Source organism: Gadus macrocephalus, chromosome 12 (assembly GCF_031168955.1).
Source record: "Gadus macrocephalus chromosome 12, ASM3116895v1".
In the NCBI taxonomy this organism is placed as follows: Eukaryota; Metazoa; Chordata; class Actinopteri; order Gadiformes; family Gadidae; genus Gadus; species Gadus macrocephalus.
Window position 1 is genome coordinate 27,289,794 of NC_082393.1, and position 16,367 is coordinate 27,306,160.

General features: G+C 43.9%; 2 protein-coding genes and 1 long non-coding RNA gene across 3 annotated transcripts; 2 read left to right on the top strand and 1 right to left on the bottom strand.

Annotated features, from left to right (window-relative positions):
- The first annotated feature begins 350 nt into the window (after positions 1–350).
- On the top strand, positions 351–6,346 carry LOC132469649 (tyrosine-protein kinase ZAP-70). Its single transcript, XM_060067643.1, has 11 exons — positions 351–798; positions 1,260–1,423; positions 1,861–1,996; positions 2,094–2,175; positions 2,282–2,344; positions 2,728–2,947; positions 3,967–4,173; positions 4,486–4,678; positions 5,279–5,419; positions 5,504–5,616; positions 5,910–6,346. The coding sequence occupies exons 1-11, from the start codon at positions 394–396 to the stop codon at positions 6,025–6,027; spliced, it is 1,842 nt and encodes a 613-aa protein (XP_059923626.1). The 5' UTR covers positions 351–393; the 3' UTR covers positions 6,028–6,346.
- LOC132469666 (uncharacterized) lies at positions 2,553–4,047 on the bottom strand. Its single transcript, XR_009528460.1, has 2 exons — positions 3,927–4,047; positions 2,553–2,921 (listed from the first exon to the last, which is right to left on the bottom strand). It is a non-coding gene; the product is annotated as an uncharacterized LOC132469666 (long non-coding RNA).
- Positions 6,347–6,596: 250 nt separating the features above from the next.
- On the top strand, positions 6,597–14,373 carry mob3a (MOB kinase activator 3A). The gene is made up of 4 exons (XM_060067663.1): positions 6,597–6,853; positions 7,996–8,415; positions 9,987–10,189; positions 13,994–14,373. Exons 2-4 carry the CDS (start codon positions 7,998–8,000, stop codon positions 14,021–14,023), a joined length of 651 nt encoding a protein of 216 aa, XP_059923646.1. The 5' UTR covers positions 6,597–6,853; positions 7,996–7,997; the 3' UTR covers positions 14,024–14,373.
- Positions 14,374–16,367: the final 1,994 nt, after the last annotated feature.

Genomic DNA, 16,367 nt, shown 5'->3' on the forward strand with positions numbered 1-16,367 from the left:
ACCTAACCCACCCTAACCCTGACCTAACCCACCCTAACCCTGACCTAACCCACCCTAACCCTAACCCACCCTAACCCTGACCTAACCCACCCTAACCCTGACCTAACCCACCCTAACCCTGACCTAACCCACCCTAACCCTGACCTAACCCACCCTAACCCTGACCTAACCCACCCTAACCCTGACCTAACCCACCCTAACCCTGACCTAACCCACCCTAACCCTGACCCTGACCTAACCCACCCTAACCCTGACCTAACCCACCCTAACCCTGACCTAACCCACCCTAACCCTGACCCTGATCACCGACACCAACAGATCCTCACCTCCTCCACCCCCCCCCCCCCCCAGCCCCTCCCCCCACGGCCCCTCCCTCCAGCCCCCCCCCCCACCATGTCCACCGACCCGGCCGCCCAGCTGCCCTTCTACCACGGCAGCATCTCGCGGCGGGACGCGGAGCGGGAGCTGATGCTGGTGGACAGCGCGGACGGGCTCTTCCTGCTGCGGCAGTGCCAGCGCAGCCTGGGGGGCTACGTGCTCTCGCTGACCTACCAGGGGGTCTTCAACCACTACCCCGTGGAGAGGCTGCCCAACGGCACCTACGGCATCCCCGGCAGCATGCCCCACTGCGGGCCGGCCGAGCTGTGCGAGTTCCTCAGCCGGGAGCCGGACGGGCTGCCGTGCGCGCTGAGACGGCCCTGCCTCAGGGCGCCGGAGCAGCCCCCGAGGAAGGGGCTGTTCGACACCCTGAGGGAGAACCTGCTGCGGGAGTACGTGAAGCAGACCTGGAACCTGGAGGTAGGGGTTAACGTCACCCACTGAGGCAGTGAGGCTCATTCAAACGCTGGATTTATAACTACTACTTTTTTAGAAAACAGTATAATAGTGCTGACCTTTAACTAGATTGTGGGAATTGATTGTGTACATGTGGATGCAGAAGATGTGAACTGTGTGTGTGTGTGTGTGTGTGTGTGTGTGTGTGTGTGTGTGTGTGTGTATGCACTATATATGTATGTCTACTATGTGTGTAACGTGTGTGCCCTGTGTGTGTGTGTATGTCTACTATGTGTGTACTGTGAGTGTAACGTGTGTGCCCTGTGTGTGTATGTCTACTATGTGTGTACTGTGTGTGTGTGTCTACTATGTGTGTGTGTGAAACGTGTGTGTCCTGTGTGTGTATGTCTACTATGTGTGTACTGTGTGTGTGTGTCTACTATGTGTGTGTGTGCAACGTGTGTGTCCTGTGTGTATGTGATCAGGATGCTGAAGACATAGAGCAGGCGGTCATCAGCCATGCTCCGCAGCTGGAGAAGTTGATGGCCACCACGGCCCATGAGAAGATGGCCTGGTACCACGGGAAGATCTCCAGACACGAGGGCGAGAGGCTTCTGAACACAGGGTCCAAGACCGACGGCAAGTTCCTGTGAGTAGCAGCGGGATGGGGGCTATGGTAAGATGGGTGTTTATAGTAAGATGGTCAATACAAGCATATGGTGTAACATATCCTCTGACACCACCGTCATCAATGTGGACATCAGAGGGACGAGCTACAAGCTGATATTTAGGGGCCATCCTCACAAAGGGCGGTAGTTAAGAGGTTTAAGTTGACGCCGTCTCCTCTACAGTGCGTAGTTTAGGCTTGAACAATGGTCCCTTTCATGGACTGTGAAATGGCAATGTCAATACTTACCCCCTGCAGGGCAGGCCTTCATGTGATTGGTTCTTGTGGAATGTATGATTGGGATCTGATTGTTTGTGGGGTTAGGGTAAGTTGAACAATACCTTTCTATTCTATTATATTATATATATATAATATTTTAATCTATTTCCTGAGAAGTTTTGTATTTGTTTCTGCATTAGCGTGCGCGACAGCGAGGCGGGTACATTTGCACTCTCCATGCTATATGGGAAGACGGTATACCACTACCGCATCAACCAGGACAAGTCAGGGAAGTACTCCATACCAGAGGGAGACCGCTTTGATACAGTGTGGCAGGTTAGTTAGTTACAGGTTAGTTAGTCTGTTACTGCAAAACATACAGGCTCTGCATGGGCTGAGAAAAGCATCATGCTGTCGTTTTTTGTTCTACCAGATGGTTCAATACCTGAAGATGAAGCCTGCCGGACTCATGACCAACCTCTCTGAAGAGTGTGCCAACAGCGCGATGGCAGCCAGTGAGTCCATAAACAGGAGCATTATTCTGTTACCAGTGTCTTTTAGCAAACTAACACTTTATATTACGCAAAGTTGTCATTGAAATAATATTTGCTTCACTTTCAGAGTCACCTGCTCTTCCAGCAGGGAGGCAGCAACGTCTGAATGGATACACACCGCCCCCTAGAGGTCAGTCCACCATCCTACAGCCCATAATGGACCACAATGCATATTCACATTCAGGCACGGAAAATTAAATCAGGTCAATATAATTAGTTCCAAAAATAATTGTATGGACTTCTATCCAAAGTCAGAAAACTGACTATGGATAGACCAACTAACCTTGAGCATGTGTTACTTGAGCACCAACACACACACACACACACACACACACACACACACACACACACACACACACACACACACACACACACACACACACACACACACACACACACACACACACACACACACACACACACACACACTAAAGTAAAATTGAAGGGAGAATGTCCTGTGAGCTTACCAGGGCCGCTTTAAGTCACCATGGCCACCATGACTTGTGCCACCAGCCACCTCGTTCCTCAAGCCCAGCCTCCCGGCCCCCTTGGCGGGCAGCCAGCTGCTGCCCATGGACTGCAGTGGTTTCGTCAACGCGTACCACAACCCCAAGGACCTGAAGAAGTTCTTCATCAACAGAGACCAACTGGTGATGGATGAGGTGGAGCTGGGCTCAGGGAACTTCGGCTGTGTCAAAAAGGGCGTCCTTAAAACCACGGAAAACAATGAGAAGTGCGGGTCTTTTCTCATGTACACTAGTAGTAGTAGCACTTCTACTGTCTAGAGGTTTTGGTGCACATGTGCACTGAAACATGGCACGTTATTGTTTCTCAAAGTAGCTCCCACTATTTAACATAAACAGCAACCACCTAAGTGACTGTACATACATGTATGCCAAGAAATCTATGTGATGTGTGTCTGTGTAGGTCGGAACTGCAAACAATGCATGTAAATATGCCTCATTGTGAGTTATAAGTGGCTAGAATTTTATCCCATGCAATTGTGTTAACTTCTACAATTGTCTTAACCGGTGGTTTCCACGCTTAAAGTACTTTCTTCAAACCTAAGCTCTGTGCTGCTCTCTGCTGCTCTCGCTCTCTCTCTCTCTCTCTGCTGTTCTCTCTCTCTCTGCTGCTCTCTCTCTCTCTGCTGCTCTCTCTCTCTCTCTCTCTCTGCTGTTCTCTGCTGCTTTCTCTCTGCTGCTCTCTCTCTACTGCTCTCTCTCTCTACTGCTCTCTCTCTGCTGCTCTCTCTCTGCTGCTCTCTCTCTCTCTGCTGTTCTCTGCTGCTCTCTCTCTGTTGCTCTCTCTCTCTACTGCTCTCTCTCTGCTGTTCTCTGCTGCTATCTCTCTACTGCTCTCTCTCTGCTGTTCTCTGCTGCTCTCTCTCTACTGCTCTCTCTCTGCTGTTCTCTGCTGCTCTCTCTCTGCTGTTCTCTGCTGCTCTCTCTCTCTACTGCACTCTCTCTGCTGTTCTCTGCTGCTCTCTCTCTCTCTACTGCTCTCTCTCTGCTGCTCTCTCTCTACTGCTCTCTCAATGCTGCTCTCTGCTGTTTTCTCTCTGCTGCTCTCTCTGCTGTTCTCTCTCTGCTGCCCTCTCTCTGCTGTTCTCCCTCTCTGCTGCTCTCTCTGCTGCCCTCTCTCTGCTGCTCTTTCGGTCTGCGCTATCTCTGCAGGGAGCATGCTGACCGTATCAAAGGGCCAACACTCACCTCATATCCTCCACGCTTTGTTTTGGTGTTGCTCTGTCAGTGGGCAGATTGACGTGGCCATCAAAGTGTTGAAGAACGAGGACGAGTCGCTGGTGAAGGACGAGATGATGAGAGAGGCTGAGATCATGCACCAGCTTAGCAACGCCTACATAGTGCGCATGCTGGGTCTGTGCCAAGCAGAGAGCCTCATGCTGGTCATGGAGATGGCCTCAGCGGGCCCCCTCAACAAGTTCCTCCAGTCCAACAAGTAACTTCTGATTCATCCCTTTAATAGGGGGCCACATGTTATGGCATTTATAAAGCTATCTTTATCAAGAGAACACTAAATATGATTCTCTTATCTAGAGATCTCAGTACTAGACATGATACAGTACAACGTTAGTGACACACACACACACACACACACACACACACACACACACACACACACACACACACACACACACACACACACACACACACACACACACACACACACACACACACACACACACACACACACACACACACACCATCATGCCAGGGTCTTGGTTTTGATGGTGTGTTCTCCTGCCTCTAGGAGCTCAGTGAGTGTGGAAGGCATCGTGAGGCTGATGCACCAGGTCTCCATGGGGATGAGGTATCTGGAGGAGAAGAAGTTTGTACACAGAGACCTGGCCGCACGCAACGTTTTGCTGGTCAACCAGACCTTCGCCAAAATCAGTGACTTTGGTCTGTCCAAAGCCCTGGGTGCAGACGACAGATACTACAAGGTAAAGGGGCTCTTGTTCTGAGTAGTAGCAGTGTTCTGAGTAGACCAGAAGTAGTGCAACTGGAGCTGTTGTGGCCCCCTGCTTGGAGCATTATGAATCAGTAAAGTACATAAAGGTTACCCGTCCGATTGTTAACAGTGTGGCAACCCGGTTGGCTGGTAGGCTGGTTGACACGGTAAGTAAGCACGGTCTAGGCGAGTATAAAGCCGGTCACGGCGTTTATTTACAACAGGGTAAAAAGGATCAAGCATGAGTGTCTCTAGGCTAGGTTCTCCTAGCCTCATAGCCGTTGTGGGGTTGTGCGTCTCCTTCTCTGTTGTCGGTGGGGCGCTCTCCAGGATCAGCTGGAGAGCGCTCCCTGTCCTGGCACGCGGGTGGCGGCAGGACACGCCCTCTACCACCCGCCCCCTGGTGGGGGGCGGGTTGCCACAACAGACACTATAACTTCTATGTTAGGACATAAATAATCTTATTTTGTGTAATACATTTTTGATAAAATGAGAGGGTAGACCCTGTGGATACTTAGGGAAACACAACATTGCATATGACCAAATGTTTTCTACACAACCTTGGTTCCCTGTTTCCGTTGTTCCCCCGCAGGCTCGGACCACGGGGAAGTGGCCCCTGAAGTGGTACGCCCCAGAATGCATCAGCTTCCACAAGTTCTCCAGCAAAAGTGACGTTTGGAGTTTTGGCGTCACCATGTGGGAAGCCTTTTCCTACGGAGGGAAACCATACAGGGTACGGAAAACATCCAGCACCATCTGTTGCCTCTTTGTAAGACTACAAATACCAATCCTATTTGTTGTTCTCCTTGTTGAGCAGAAGATGAACGGTACTCAGGTGGTGGATTACATCAAGGAGGGGAACCGCCTGGAACGTCCTTCACAATGCCCAGAGCAAATGTACCAGCTCATGATGGACTGCTGGACCTACAAGTGAGTCTCTCTACTAATACATACACGATAGTGCTTAGTGAACCACCTCATGACACTCGTTGGGGAACTTTTAAAAATAAGACTTACACTCTCTCTCTCTCTCTCTCTCTCTCTCTCTCTCTCTCTCTCTCTCTCTCTCTCTCTCTCTCTCTCTCTCTCTCTCTCTCTCTCTCTCTCTCTCTCTCTCTCTCTCTCTCTCTCTCTCTCTCTCTCTCTCTCTCTCTCTCTCTCTCTCTCTCTCTCTCTCTCTCTCTCTCTCTCTCTCTCTCTCTCTCTCTCTCTCTCTCTCTCAGACACGAGGACAGGCCAGACTTCCAGCAGGCTGAGGGGTCCATGAGGACTTATTACTACTCCATATGTAACCAGCCTCAGCCAGGGGATGAGGCTGGTGCTGCCCAGCCTATCAAGTAGAGCAGAACAAGGCCTTCCTGTCCCTGCACAATGCAGCCATTCAAACCTTCACAAAAGGCTTCTAACAAACTGTCCTCAGTGACCAGCTTCTCTTACTCTTACATTGCAGCTTAACAATTTTATTTCTTAATTTAGCATTAAAGTTCTCCACATATATGCAAATGAGAAATGTGCCCTAATGAAGAAGCATTATGATGTAATTAAATTGAGAGAAAATAGGTATATTGTTCTTCATTTGAAATGAATGATGGCTATTTGGAGGCAAGTAGTCAATGAATTAAAACTCCCTTTAAGACAAACCTCTATATATTGTTGTTTTCGAATCATTTCTTGGCCCCATATTTGTATTATCAAAAATCAATGTCATTTAAAGTACACATACTAATAATCTAGAGTTAATTTAGAGTTAAGTTGAAGGGTCAACACCATACAAAAGTTTTCTCTGTAGAGCGACAGTAGCAGCTGAATAGCAGCGGGCTCGCGGAGGGCTCGCGGGCTCGCGGAGGGTTCGGCGGGCTCGCGGAGGGTTCGGCGGGCTCGCGGAGGGCTCGGCGGGCTCGTGCAGCACCTCGGGCGGCCCAGTGACGTATCATCAAAGGAAGTGCTTCTTTTCGTCCGCTGGGGAGGAGTCTGTCGATATATAGTTTCCTTAATAAAGTGTCTTGTTTATCTCATGTTAAGTGATTATACAGTCGGCGTCGCGTTATGTAATTCGTTATGTCTATTTCTCCGGTTTTGGGACAACATATTTCGAACAGTAGGTGATTAATATCAGACGAACGCTACAGGTCGGAGGAAACATTAACGGAACAGGAAGGCGGAACAAGTAAGTTCGGCAAAGTGTCTCTCAACCGGAGCACTTCACTACCTCGTCACCACACTTCTCTGGGATGCACGATGCCCGTGTAGAAGTCTTGGCGTACACATCCATGACAAGTATTCATGTTTATAACGTCTCTATTATAATATATATAGTACCGCTATGAAGCAACAAGTCGGACGGCTCGAGCTCCGCACTTCGGCTAACGTGACGTCACGAGCTGTTCTCAGCTCAGCCTTTAATCTCGAGCAATGTTAATATACACACCTACACCTTTGAGTATAACATGTCATAACATGGTACTATGGAGTGCAGGCTGTGTACCTCTGAGCTGTTTCCCTCGTGTGAGCCATATAAAGGATATATATAGTACAGTGTATGTAACCCAATATATGTACCTATAATATATATATATATATATATATATATATATATATATGTACCTATATATATGTACCTATATATATATATATATATATATATATATATATATATATATATATATATATATATATATATATATATATATATATATATATATATATATATATATATATATATATATATATATATATATATATATATATATATATATATATATACATACATACATACATACATACATACATACATACATACATACATACATACATACATACATACATACATACATACATACATACATACATACATACATACATACATACATACATACATACATACATACATACATACATACATACATACATACATACATACATACATACATACATACATACATATATATATATATATATATATATATATATATATATATATATATATATAGGTATATAGTATATATATGCATAGTATAGGCACCACGCCTGGAGGAACACAGCTCATATTAACACTGCAGTCAGAGCCTATTATTATGAATGGTTTGCATATTGAAATTATTATCCTACTAATTTTTCGGTAATTTTCTTTACCCTCCTCTTTCCACCTGCACACATGAACACCAATAGAGCGAGGGTTATCTAAAACAGCACCCAATCTAACCTGTTCACACCACCCCCAACCCTTCCTGGTTCCACACCAGAGACCTCATTACCCCAGACCACACCCAGAACCGTCCCTCACCCTCCCTAACCCTCACCCACATGCAGCCATGTCTCTGGGCCTGAAACAAGTCTTCAACAAAGACCGGACGTTCCGCCCCAAGCGCAAGTTTGAGCCCGGGACGCAGCGCTTCGACCTGCACAAGAAGGCCCAGGCCTCCCTGAACGCGGGGCTGGACCTGAGGCAGGCCGTTCAGCTGCCCCACGGGGAGGACCTCAACGACTGGGTAGCCGTCCACGTGGTGGACTTCTTTAACCGCATCAACCTCATCTACGGCACCATCAGCGACTCCTGCACCGACCAGACCTGCCCCGTCATGTCTGGAGGACCCAAGTACGAGTACCGCTGGCAGGACGACCACAAGTACAAGAGGCCCACCGCCCTGGCGGCGCCCAAGTACATGAGCCTGCTGATGGACTGGATCGAGGTGCAGATCAACAACGAGAACGTCTTCCCCACCAACGTCGGTAAGGGCTGGGATCAGAGGCTGCGGATCCCAGTGTGGCTAAACTCAGGACAGGCTTTAGAAGTAGGTCACAGCCTGGCTGCCCCATTATCCCCATCATGGATATGACATCCAGCTGGCCAATGTCTCCGTAACGGAGTAGCTTTTTAAATTAAACAAATGCCAACAGGCTGTTAGTTTGTATAACCCTTATTGCGAGCAGTGTCGTACGGCATCCTGACGGTAACGTGGTAGACACCGTTTCTTCCACATTTTAGAGCAGTTTCATCGTTTTGACCTTGCTTGATCTCTGAGTTCCCAAACCAGATGCATTGTTGGCATCTCATGAACAACAGAAGCATCTCAACAAACATATAAGGGTCACGGTTCCAGTGTAATCTATGATTAAAAATGACCCTAAAGGATTAGGCTGGTTTGTTAAGACCCCGGGTTAATGTGAACATTGTCTGTCCAGATGTAAATCAGCCATTTGTTCAACTCACCCCCTCTTGGGTGTCGGTGCCTTTTGAAACTGGCCAGTTGGCCTCCATTGTGTTCAGAACGAGTGTCTGGCAGCCCCCTTAGCTGAGGTGAACATTAATGCTGCATATCAGTTAACCCCCCTACACTTATCCATGCAGCGCATTGAGATGTTGCTCTGCATTCAGAGTTCAGATGACCTCGGCCCCGCCACCACCTCCCCTCAGAACGGCTCAGCCTGCTGTACACTGAAGACAAAGGGTCCCCCCTTGTCTTAATGGGACTCACAGAACACCAATCACATGGAATCTTTTCAATTCTGAATTTTTGGCCACTTTCCTACGTGATCAGATATCAGGCACAGTTGAGATCTTATACAATTCAACCACAGTCTAAATATTAGAATTCAGGCGACTTTCAAGTCACTCTAGATCGAAAGTCACTGGGTGGATTCACTGGGTGGAAGACCACTGCATCCGTCGTCAGTAGAGAACAGTGAAAATAGGAGGTAATAGTTGGAGGCAATTAATGAGGAGCTATATTTTCTATTTCTTGCAATCCGTTAGCCACAATAGGGCCTGTGTGTTTTCTCTTGAATAGAGCGACTCGCTTTCCAGAGGAAGCGTCGACACACAGGCTTAACGTGGGCACTGGCTCTTTGGCATTATGAGGGAAAGCTTCCTAGCCATGGCCGGTTGGACAGAAGATAGAACCAGCTATGGGACCAAACACTTGTTTGTAGTTTAATGGATATAATTTGATCAGAGTGCGTGGAGGGGGGTGAAGGTCCACAACTTACCTGGGTTCTTCTTAGCCAAGCAGCCAGATGCTTTAACTCAAGCCCTCATGATTCTAATTGAAACATGATTACATTATACAAATCCAATAACCCCTACCCACAATCAATGGATTGTAGAATAAACTATTTAAATCAAAATAAATGTAAAATAAAAGATAGGTTGTTATTTTGTCATTAGTCATTGTTACTAGCGCTATATTCCTGCTATTAGCCACAATGATATGAATGCTCATTTATAGGAGACATTCAAAAGAGTCAAACAGTTTGACCAGGTTTTTTATTTAATGAACGTTGTGTCTCCCTCCTGTTCAAAGGTACTCCATTCCCTAAGACCTTCATGCAGGTGGCTAAGAAGATTCTGTCTCGTCTGTTCCGAGTGTTCGTTCACGTCTACATCCACCACTTCGACCGCGTGAGCCAGATGGGGGCTGAGGCCCACGTCAACACCTGCTACAAACACTTCTACTACTTTGTCACTGAGTTCAACCTTACGGACCACAAGGAGCTGGAGCCGCTGGTAAGGAAACGGACCTAACTGACCTAACGATTAGAATAGGAAACTGTTCACTGACCTTTTATCTTGATTTTAGGTTTGATATTTGTATTTATTGAGTGTATTCGTGCTCTGCATGCCCTCCTGCATTAACTTAATGTATGCGCTAGTGTTGACTGTCATCCCAAGGGAGTATGTGAAAAGGTAGTGTACTGCATGTACATATAACTACTACAATACTCTTCAACTTAAGGTAGTGTACTGCATGTACATATAACTACTACAATACTCTTCAACTTAAGGTAGTGTACTGCATGTACATATAACTACTACAATACTCTTCAACTTAAGGTAGTGTACTGCATGTACATATAACTACTACAATACTCTTCAACTTAAGGTAGTGTACTGCATGTACATATAACTACTACAATACTCTTCAACTTAAGGTAGTGTACTGCATGTACATATAACTACTACAATACTCTTCAACTTAAGGTAGTGTACTGCATGTACATATAACTACTACAATACTCTTCAACTTAAGGTAGTGTACTGCATGTACATATAACTAATACAATACTCTTCAACTTAAGGTAGTGTACTGCATGTACATATTACTAATACAATACTCTTCAACTTAAGGTAGTGTACTGCATGTACATATTACTAATACAATACTCTTCAACTTAAGGTAGTGTACTGCATGTACATATTACTACTACAATACTCTTCAACTTAAGGTAGTGTACTGCATGTACATATAACTACTACAATACTCTTCAACTTAAGGTAGTGTACTGCATGTACATATTACTAATACAATACTCTTCAACTTAAGGTAGTGTACTGCATGTACATATTACTAATACAATACTCTTCAACTTAAGGTAGTGTACTGCATGTACATATTACTAATACAATACTCTTCAACTTAAGGTAGTGTACTGCATGTACATATTACTACTACAATACTCTTCAACTTAAGGTAGTGTACTGCATGTACATATTACTACTACAATACTCTTCAACTTAAGGTAGTGTACTGCATGTACATATTACTACTACAATACTCTTCAACTTAAGGTAGTGTACTGCATGTACATCAGTGTTTCCCGCAGGATTTGTTTCAGCAGCGGTGGTGTGGTCGCCGATCCCTCTCGGGGGGTCCGGGTGCATGCCCCCCCGGCCGAAATTTTTTTGTACCCTTTACATTGGAATGCATGAATCTGGTGCACTTTGAGAGGAGAATATGCACTTAAATCCTATTCAAACAGTCCTGTGTATTACTGTAGATGGAATTATTGGTGTTGTAACTTTGCCTTTTGTGTCTTCATTTACAGATTTTTATATTTTTGTATAGTAATATTTAAACAAAAAATGCCACAACGCAAATATAATTTGCACAATTTATTTACAGATTTTTGCCTAATGCTTAAACACTAAACATGGTTGCTATGCCCAAAGCATAACTGTTTTTTACATAAGACACTTTGTTCAAAAATGAAATCCCCTGCAACAATGGGCAAAACACATCTTTTTAAATTATAAACCTAACTAAAATTTGAAAAGAACACAGACTCACACACATGAAAAATAAAAAATAAAGCTAATTGAATACCAATCAGTGTGAGCCTTAGCACTACAAATAGACCTCAGGTGAGCTCAGCTCCTGTGAGACAGTGAGAGTCAGGGGAAGAGGACAAGAGAGCGATGATAAGCTTGTTATTGCTTAAAACACTTCTTCTTAGTCTTGGGGGTCAAAAAGTGATGAGAAAATTATAAAATAAATATAAGTTATACATAATAGAAACTATTCATGATCTTTTAAGAAGTCCTTAGGTTTTTTCCCTGCATTTATGCTAATGACCACATGCTTACAGGCGATTAGCATAAATCCCTAACTAAAATACGCGATGAAAACAGATTTTATATGGCAATAAAGAACAACATCGGATCTAACAGTATGGATTCATTTTTCAAAGTTCCCGAAAATACCTAGGCTGGATATAAGCTCCTGTAAAGGCTATGAGTGATCCCAAAAAGAGCGACAACACGCACACACACACATAGGCCTACACACACACACAATACTAGAGGAAAAACGGCACGGAGGTTGCGGTTTATAGATACAATAAAATGATTGGGCTCAGAGGGTTTTTAACACTGGTGGTCATGTAGCGACACATTTTAGCAACTTACTTTCTCTCTCTCTCTCTCTCTGTCTGTCTCTCTCTCTCTCTCTGTCTGTCTCTCTCTTTCCTTCTTTCTTCGATCTTCCGCTTCACTCGCTACTGCTAGAATCAATGTAACTTTGCAACCGTGTAGGGTAGCCTACTGCCTACAACTGCCACACTCGCTGTGTATTTTTCTTGATGTTGGTTACGTGACGATGTGCCGCGTGCTGCGCAATTGACGTTACGCGCTGTACATTTTCTAAAAGGAGCTACGTAAAAAAAATAATAATGAGGAGAAGGATTTTTATTGCAGCGGCAGAGAAAATTCAGCAGCGGCGGGAAACACTGTACATATAACTACTACAATACTCTTCAACTTAAAGACACCCAGTGCAACTTTATGTAAACATTCAATGAAAAATAAACATTCAATTTCTAGTCTTTTTTACACGTAGTAAGTTTCAATAACTCCATACCATTACATATCGACATTCAAGGAGCAAAGATGAGACGTCGTTGTGTGGTGAGAACTGATAGAAAATCGTAAACAACAACAATCGCCGGTGGGGAGAAGCCATTTTTCCATTGACTGGAAGCCTGCTTTATTTATTGTAGGTTACAAAAAATAAAGAAAATGGCGGCATTGTTGTTGTTATCGATTTTGTATCAGTTCTCACCACACAACGACGTCTCATCTTTGCTGCTTAAATGTCGGTATGTAATGGTATGGAGTTATTGAAACTTACTACGTGTAAAAAAGACTAGAAATTGAATGTTTATTTTTAAGCCTCGAAAGTTGCACTGGGTGCCTTTAAGGTAGTGTACTGCATGTACATATTACTAATACAATACCCTTCAACTTAAGGTAGTGTACTGCATGTACATATAACTACTACAATACTCTTCAACTTAAGGTAGTGTACTGCATGTACATATTACTAATACAATACCCTTCAACTTAAGGTAGTGTACTGCATGTACATATAACTACTACAATACTCTTCAACTTAAGGTAGTGTACTGCATGTACATATTACTAATACAATACTCTTCAACTTAAGGTAGTGTACTGCATGTACATATTACTAATACAATACCCTTCAACTTAAGGTAGTGTACTGCATGTACATATAACTACTACAATACTCTTCAACTTAAGGTAGTGTACTGCATGTACATATTACTAATACAATACTCTTCAACTTAAGGTAGTGTACTGCATGTACATATTACTAATACAATACTCTTCAACTTAAGGTAGTGTACTGCATGTACATATAACTACTACAATACTCTTCAACTTAAGGTAGTGTACTGCATGTACATATTACTAATACAATACTCTTCAACTTAAGGTAGTGTACTGCATGTACATATAACTAATACAATACTCTTCAACTTAAGGTAGTGTACTGCATGTACATATAACTACTACAATACTCTTCAACTTAAGGTAGTGTGGTAGTGTAGTGGATGCTCTACGCAGTTCCTTCCTGTTTTAAGTTAACTCTGGGCTAAATGCAAACGGTACGACCCTGGCCAGACAATCCTCAGAATCCAAGGTCCATACAGGGTTGAGGCCGTGGTAAGGGCTGAATATATTTCAAGTACAAATTGCGGCCATAATTACCTTCAGTTTGGTATTTTTCAGAAAGAGATGACCTCTCGGATGTGCCACTGAGCACCAGCAGCCGACAGCCTGCTCACATCCGTCCATTAGAAGACTGCATCAGAGAACCAAGAAATACAAATCAGACAGAGTTTTTATTTTTATATTTAAGTACTGTAATCTGTTTTAGCCACATAGGTTTACCCACAAATCTAATTGTGTTCCATTTTATTCCTTTTAAAGATTTCAAGCATTTTATCAGAGCACAGTATTAATGTTTTGTGTTTATTTTCTTTCATTTTGAATCATTCCAGAATGTGTTTTTTCCAATGTAAATTTAACCTAAATTGTAATCAGTTGTGACAGTAAATAATTAAGATTCTGTTTATCAAATTAAAATCACTCTTTTCTCTGTTACTTAACCCTGAATTGATTATTGGTGATCAAACATTCTTAGTTCACATACTCTCATCAAAACAGTTTTTTGGTTAAAGATACTCATCGTCTCTCTAATTTAAAAGTTGCACGTTCATGTTGATGAAATGTATTCAACACATTCAACCCAACCTGTATTTTAACACAAGAAAATATAAATCGGTGAAGGTTTCTTTCCCTGAAGAGTTTTTACTAGAAAGTAGTCTATTTTGGTTGCAGTTGCAATCCACCCTTTCTTCATTTCTCCGGTGTCTCCGTCCTGGCACCGAGAGACGGCAGCTGGGAGTCACACCAGACTTAAAAGCCAGACCAAACTACAGCAAGTCCAGCAAGTACACCACTCAACAGTTTGGGCCCGAGTAGCCACAAGGTGGTGTCATGCGCAAGAAAATACTATATTTGACAATAAGGAAATCAATGCAATGTCTTCGTTATACCAAACAAACGAACCCAGGCACATAAATAAGAAATAGTTTGGGCATTTCCTCCGCGAATACAGAGTTGTATTCCATGTTTTCCGTTGTAGTGTATTATTATAAAAAAAAATATCAGTATAGAGATATCAGTATTAACTCTACTATTAATTTATATTCCACACCTATAACCGTTCTGATGTGCAATACGGTTTTCACTGAATTTGATGCAGTGTTACCTTTACTGTGAATCCTGTCGCCACGACAATCATTGTGTATTTATTTACATGCTGGCGACGTGCTGGACGGCCACCTCATGGCAGTTCGTCCTGTTTTTCTTCTTGGAATTCACCTCACTTGCTTAGCTAGTATTTGCAACCAGTTGGCCGGATAATCTGCACGACTAGGTCAATATCAACGACCTGTTTTAGTGTTTTGACGAAAAAGTTGGTTGCTAGCAGCTAACCAATTCGTGTGACTCGACTGTAATTAGTTAGTTCACACCTGACGTTTAATTCTCCTGCAAATGCATTGGCTCAGATGTTGTCTCTCACACGCACGCACGCACGCACACGCACGCACGCACACACACGTTCAAATCAGAGCTCTAGTCAGAAAGGATGGGTGTGTAACTTTCACTGCTGTCTTCTAGGAACCATTACTGTAACTTTACCAGGAATGGACAGTGATGTACAAAATCCACCATGTGACTTTGACCTTAACAACTTTAAAAGGAAGACACTACTGTAACGGAACATGTGATACTATTACATAGTGCATGTCAGTGAGTACACTATTTCAAGTTGTCATGCTTACTTTACTTGCCAGGCCAGATCAAGTGTACCCATTAATATTTACACATAATTGCATCGTGTTCAAGCACAAACTCACGGCCATAAACATTTAGGTTCTAGCAGACACAGTCCCAAGTGGAATGCTACAGCAATATGTGGCTGGCTCCTACAGCTTTATTATTAGTTTACTGTTTTGGAGCAATACCTACCCTTTGTATTCCTCCAGGCTCATTTATGTAGCATGCCCGCTGAAGTCTACTCTCACCCCAGGAAGGGTTTATGTCCCTGTTGACTGATGCCTCATGCTCTTCTTTCCTTTGACTCCTAGTGACACTAACCCCCCCCCCCACCCCCCTGCACGTCAGCGTGCAGGCTTGTTTTGCACCAAACTGGACCATGTGCTCTTGGCTGGAGAAAGACTGCTCCCATGTTGCGTAATGTGCTACAGTCGGGCCTATGTAGCATGGGCTGAAGGTTGGAGGAGGGGCAGAGAGCAAAGAGTCACAAGACATTGATTCTGGAAAAACAAACCATACAAGGATTTGACTAGGATATCCTTGATAAACAATGGTTCATTATTGGCGAACAGCAGATCAAACGTTGCATGGTGCCCTGAGGTCTAGTCTTGGTTGGTATTGCATAACAGATTCTTATCATTGGGTGAGAGATACAGGTACAGGTTGATATAGTAAAGCAAATGAAAGTGTTATAGTCTGAATGTGTTTTTAATGTAAACTATGAAGACGAAGCAGGTTTCGTCCCGTGGTAAGCCTT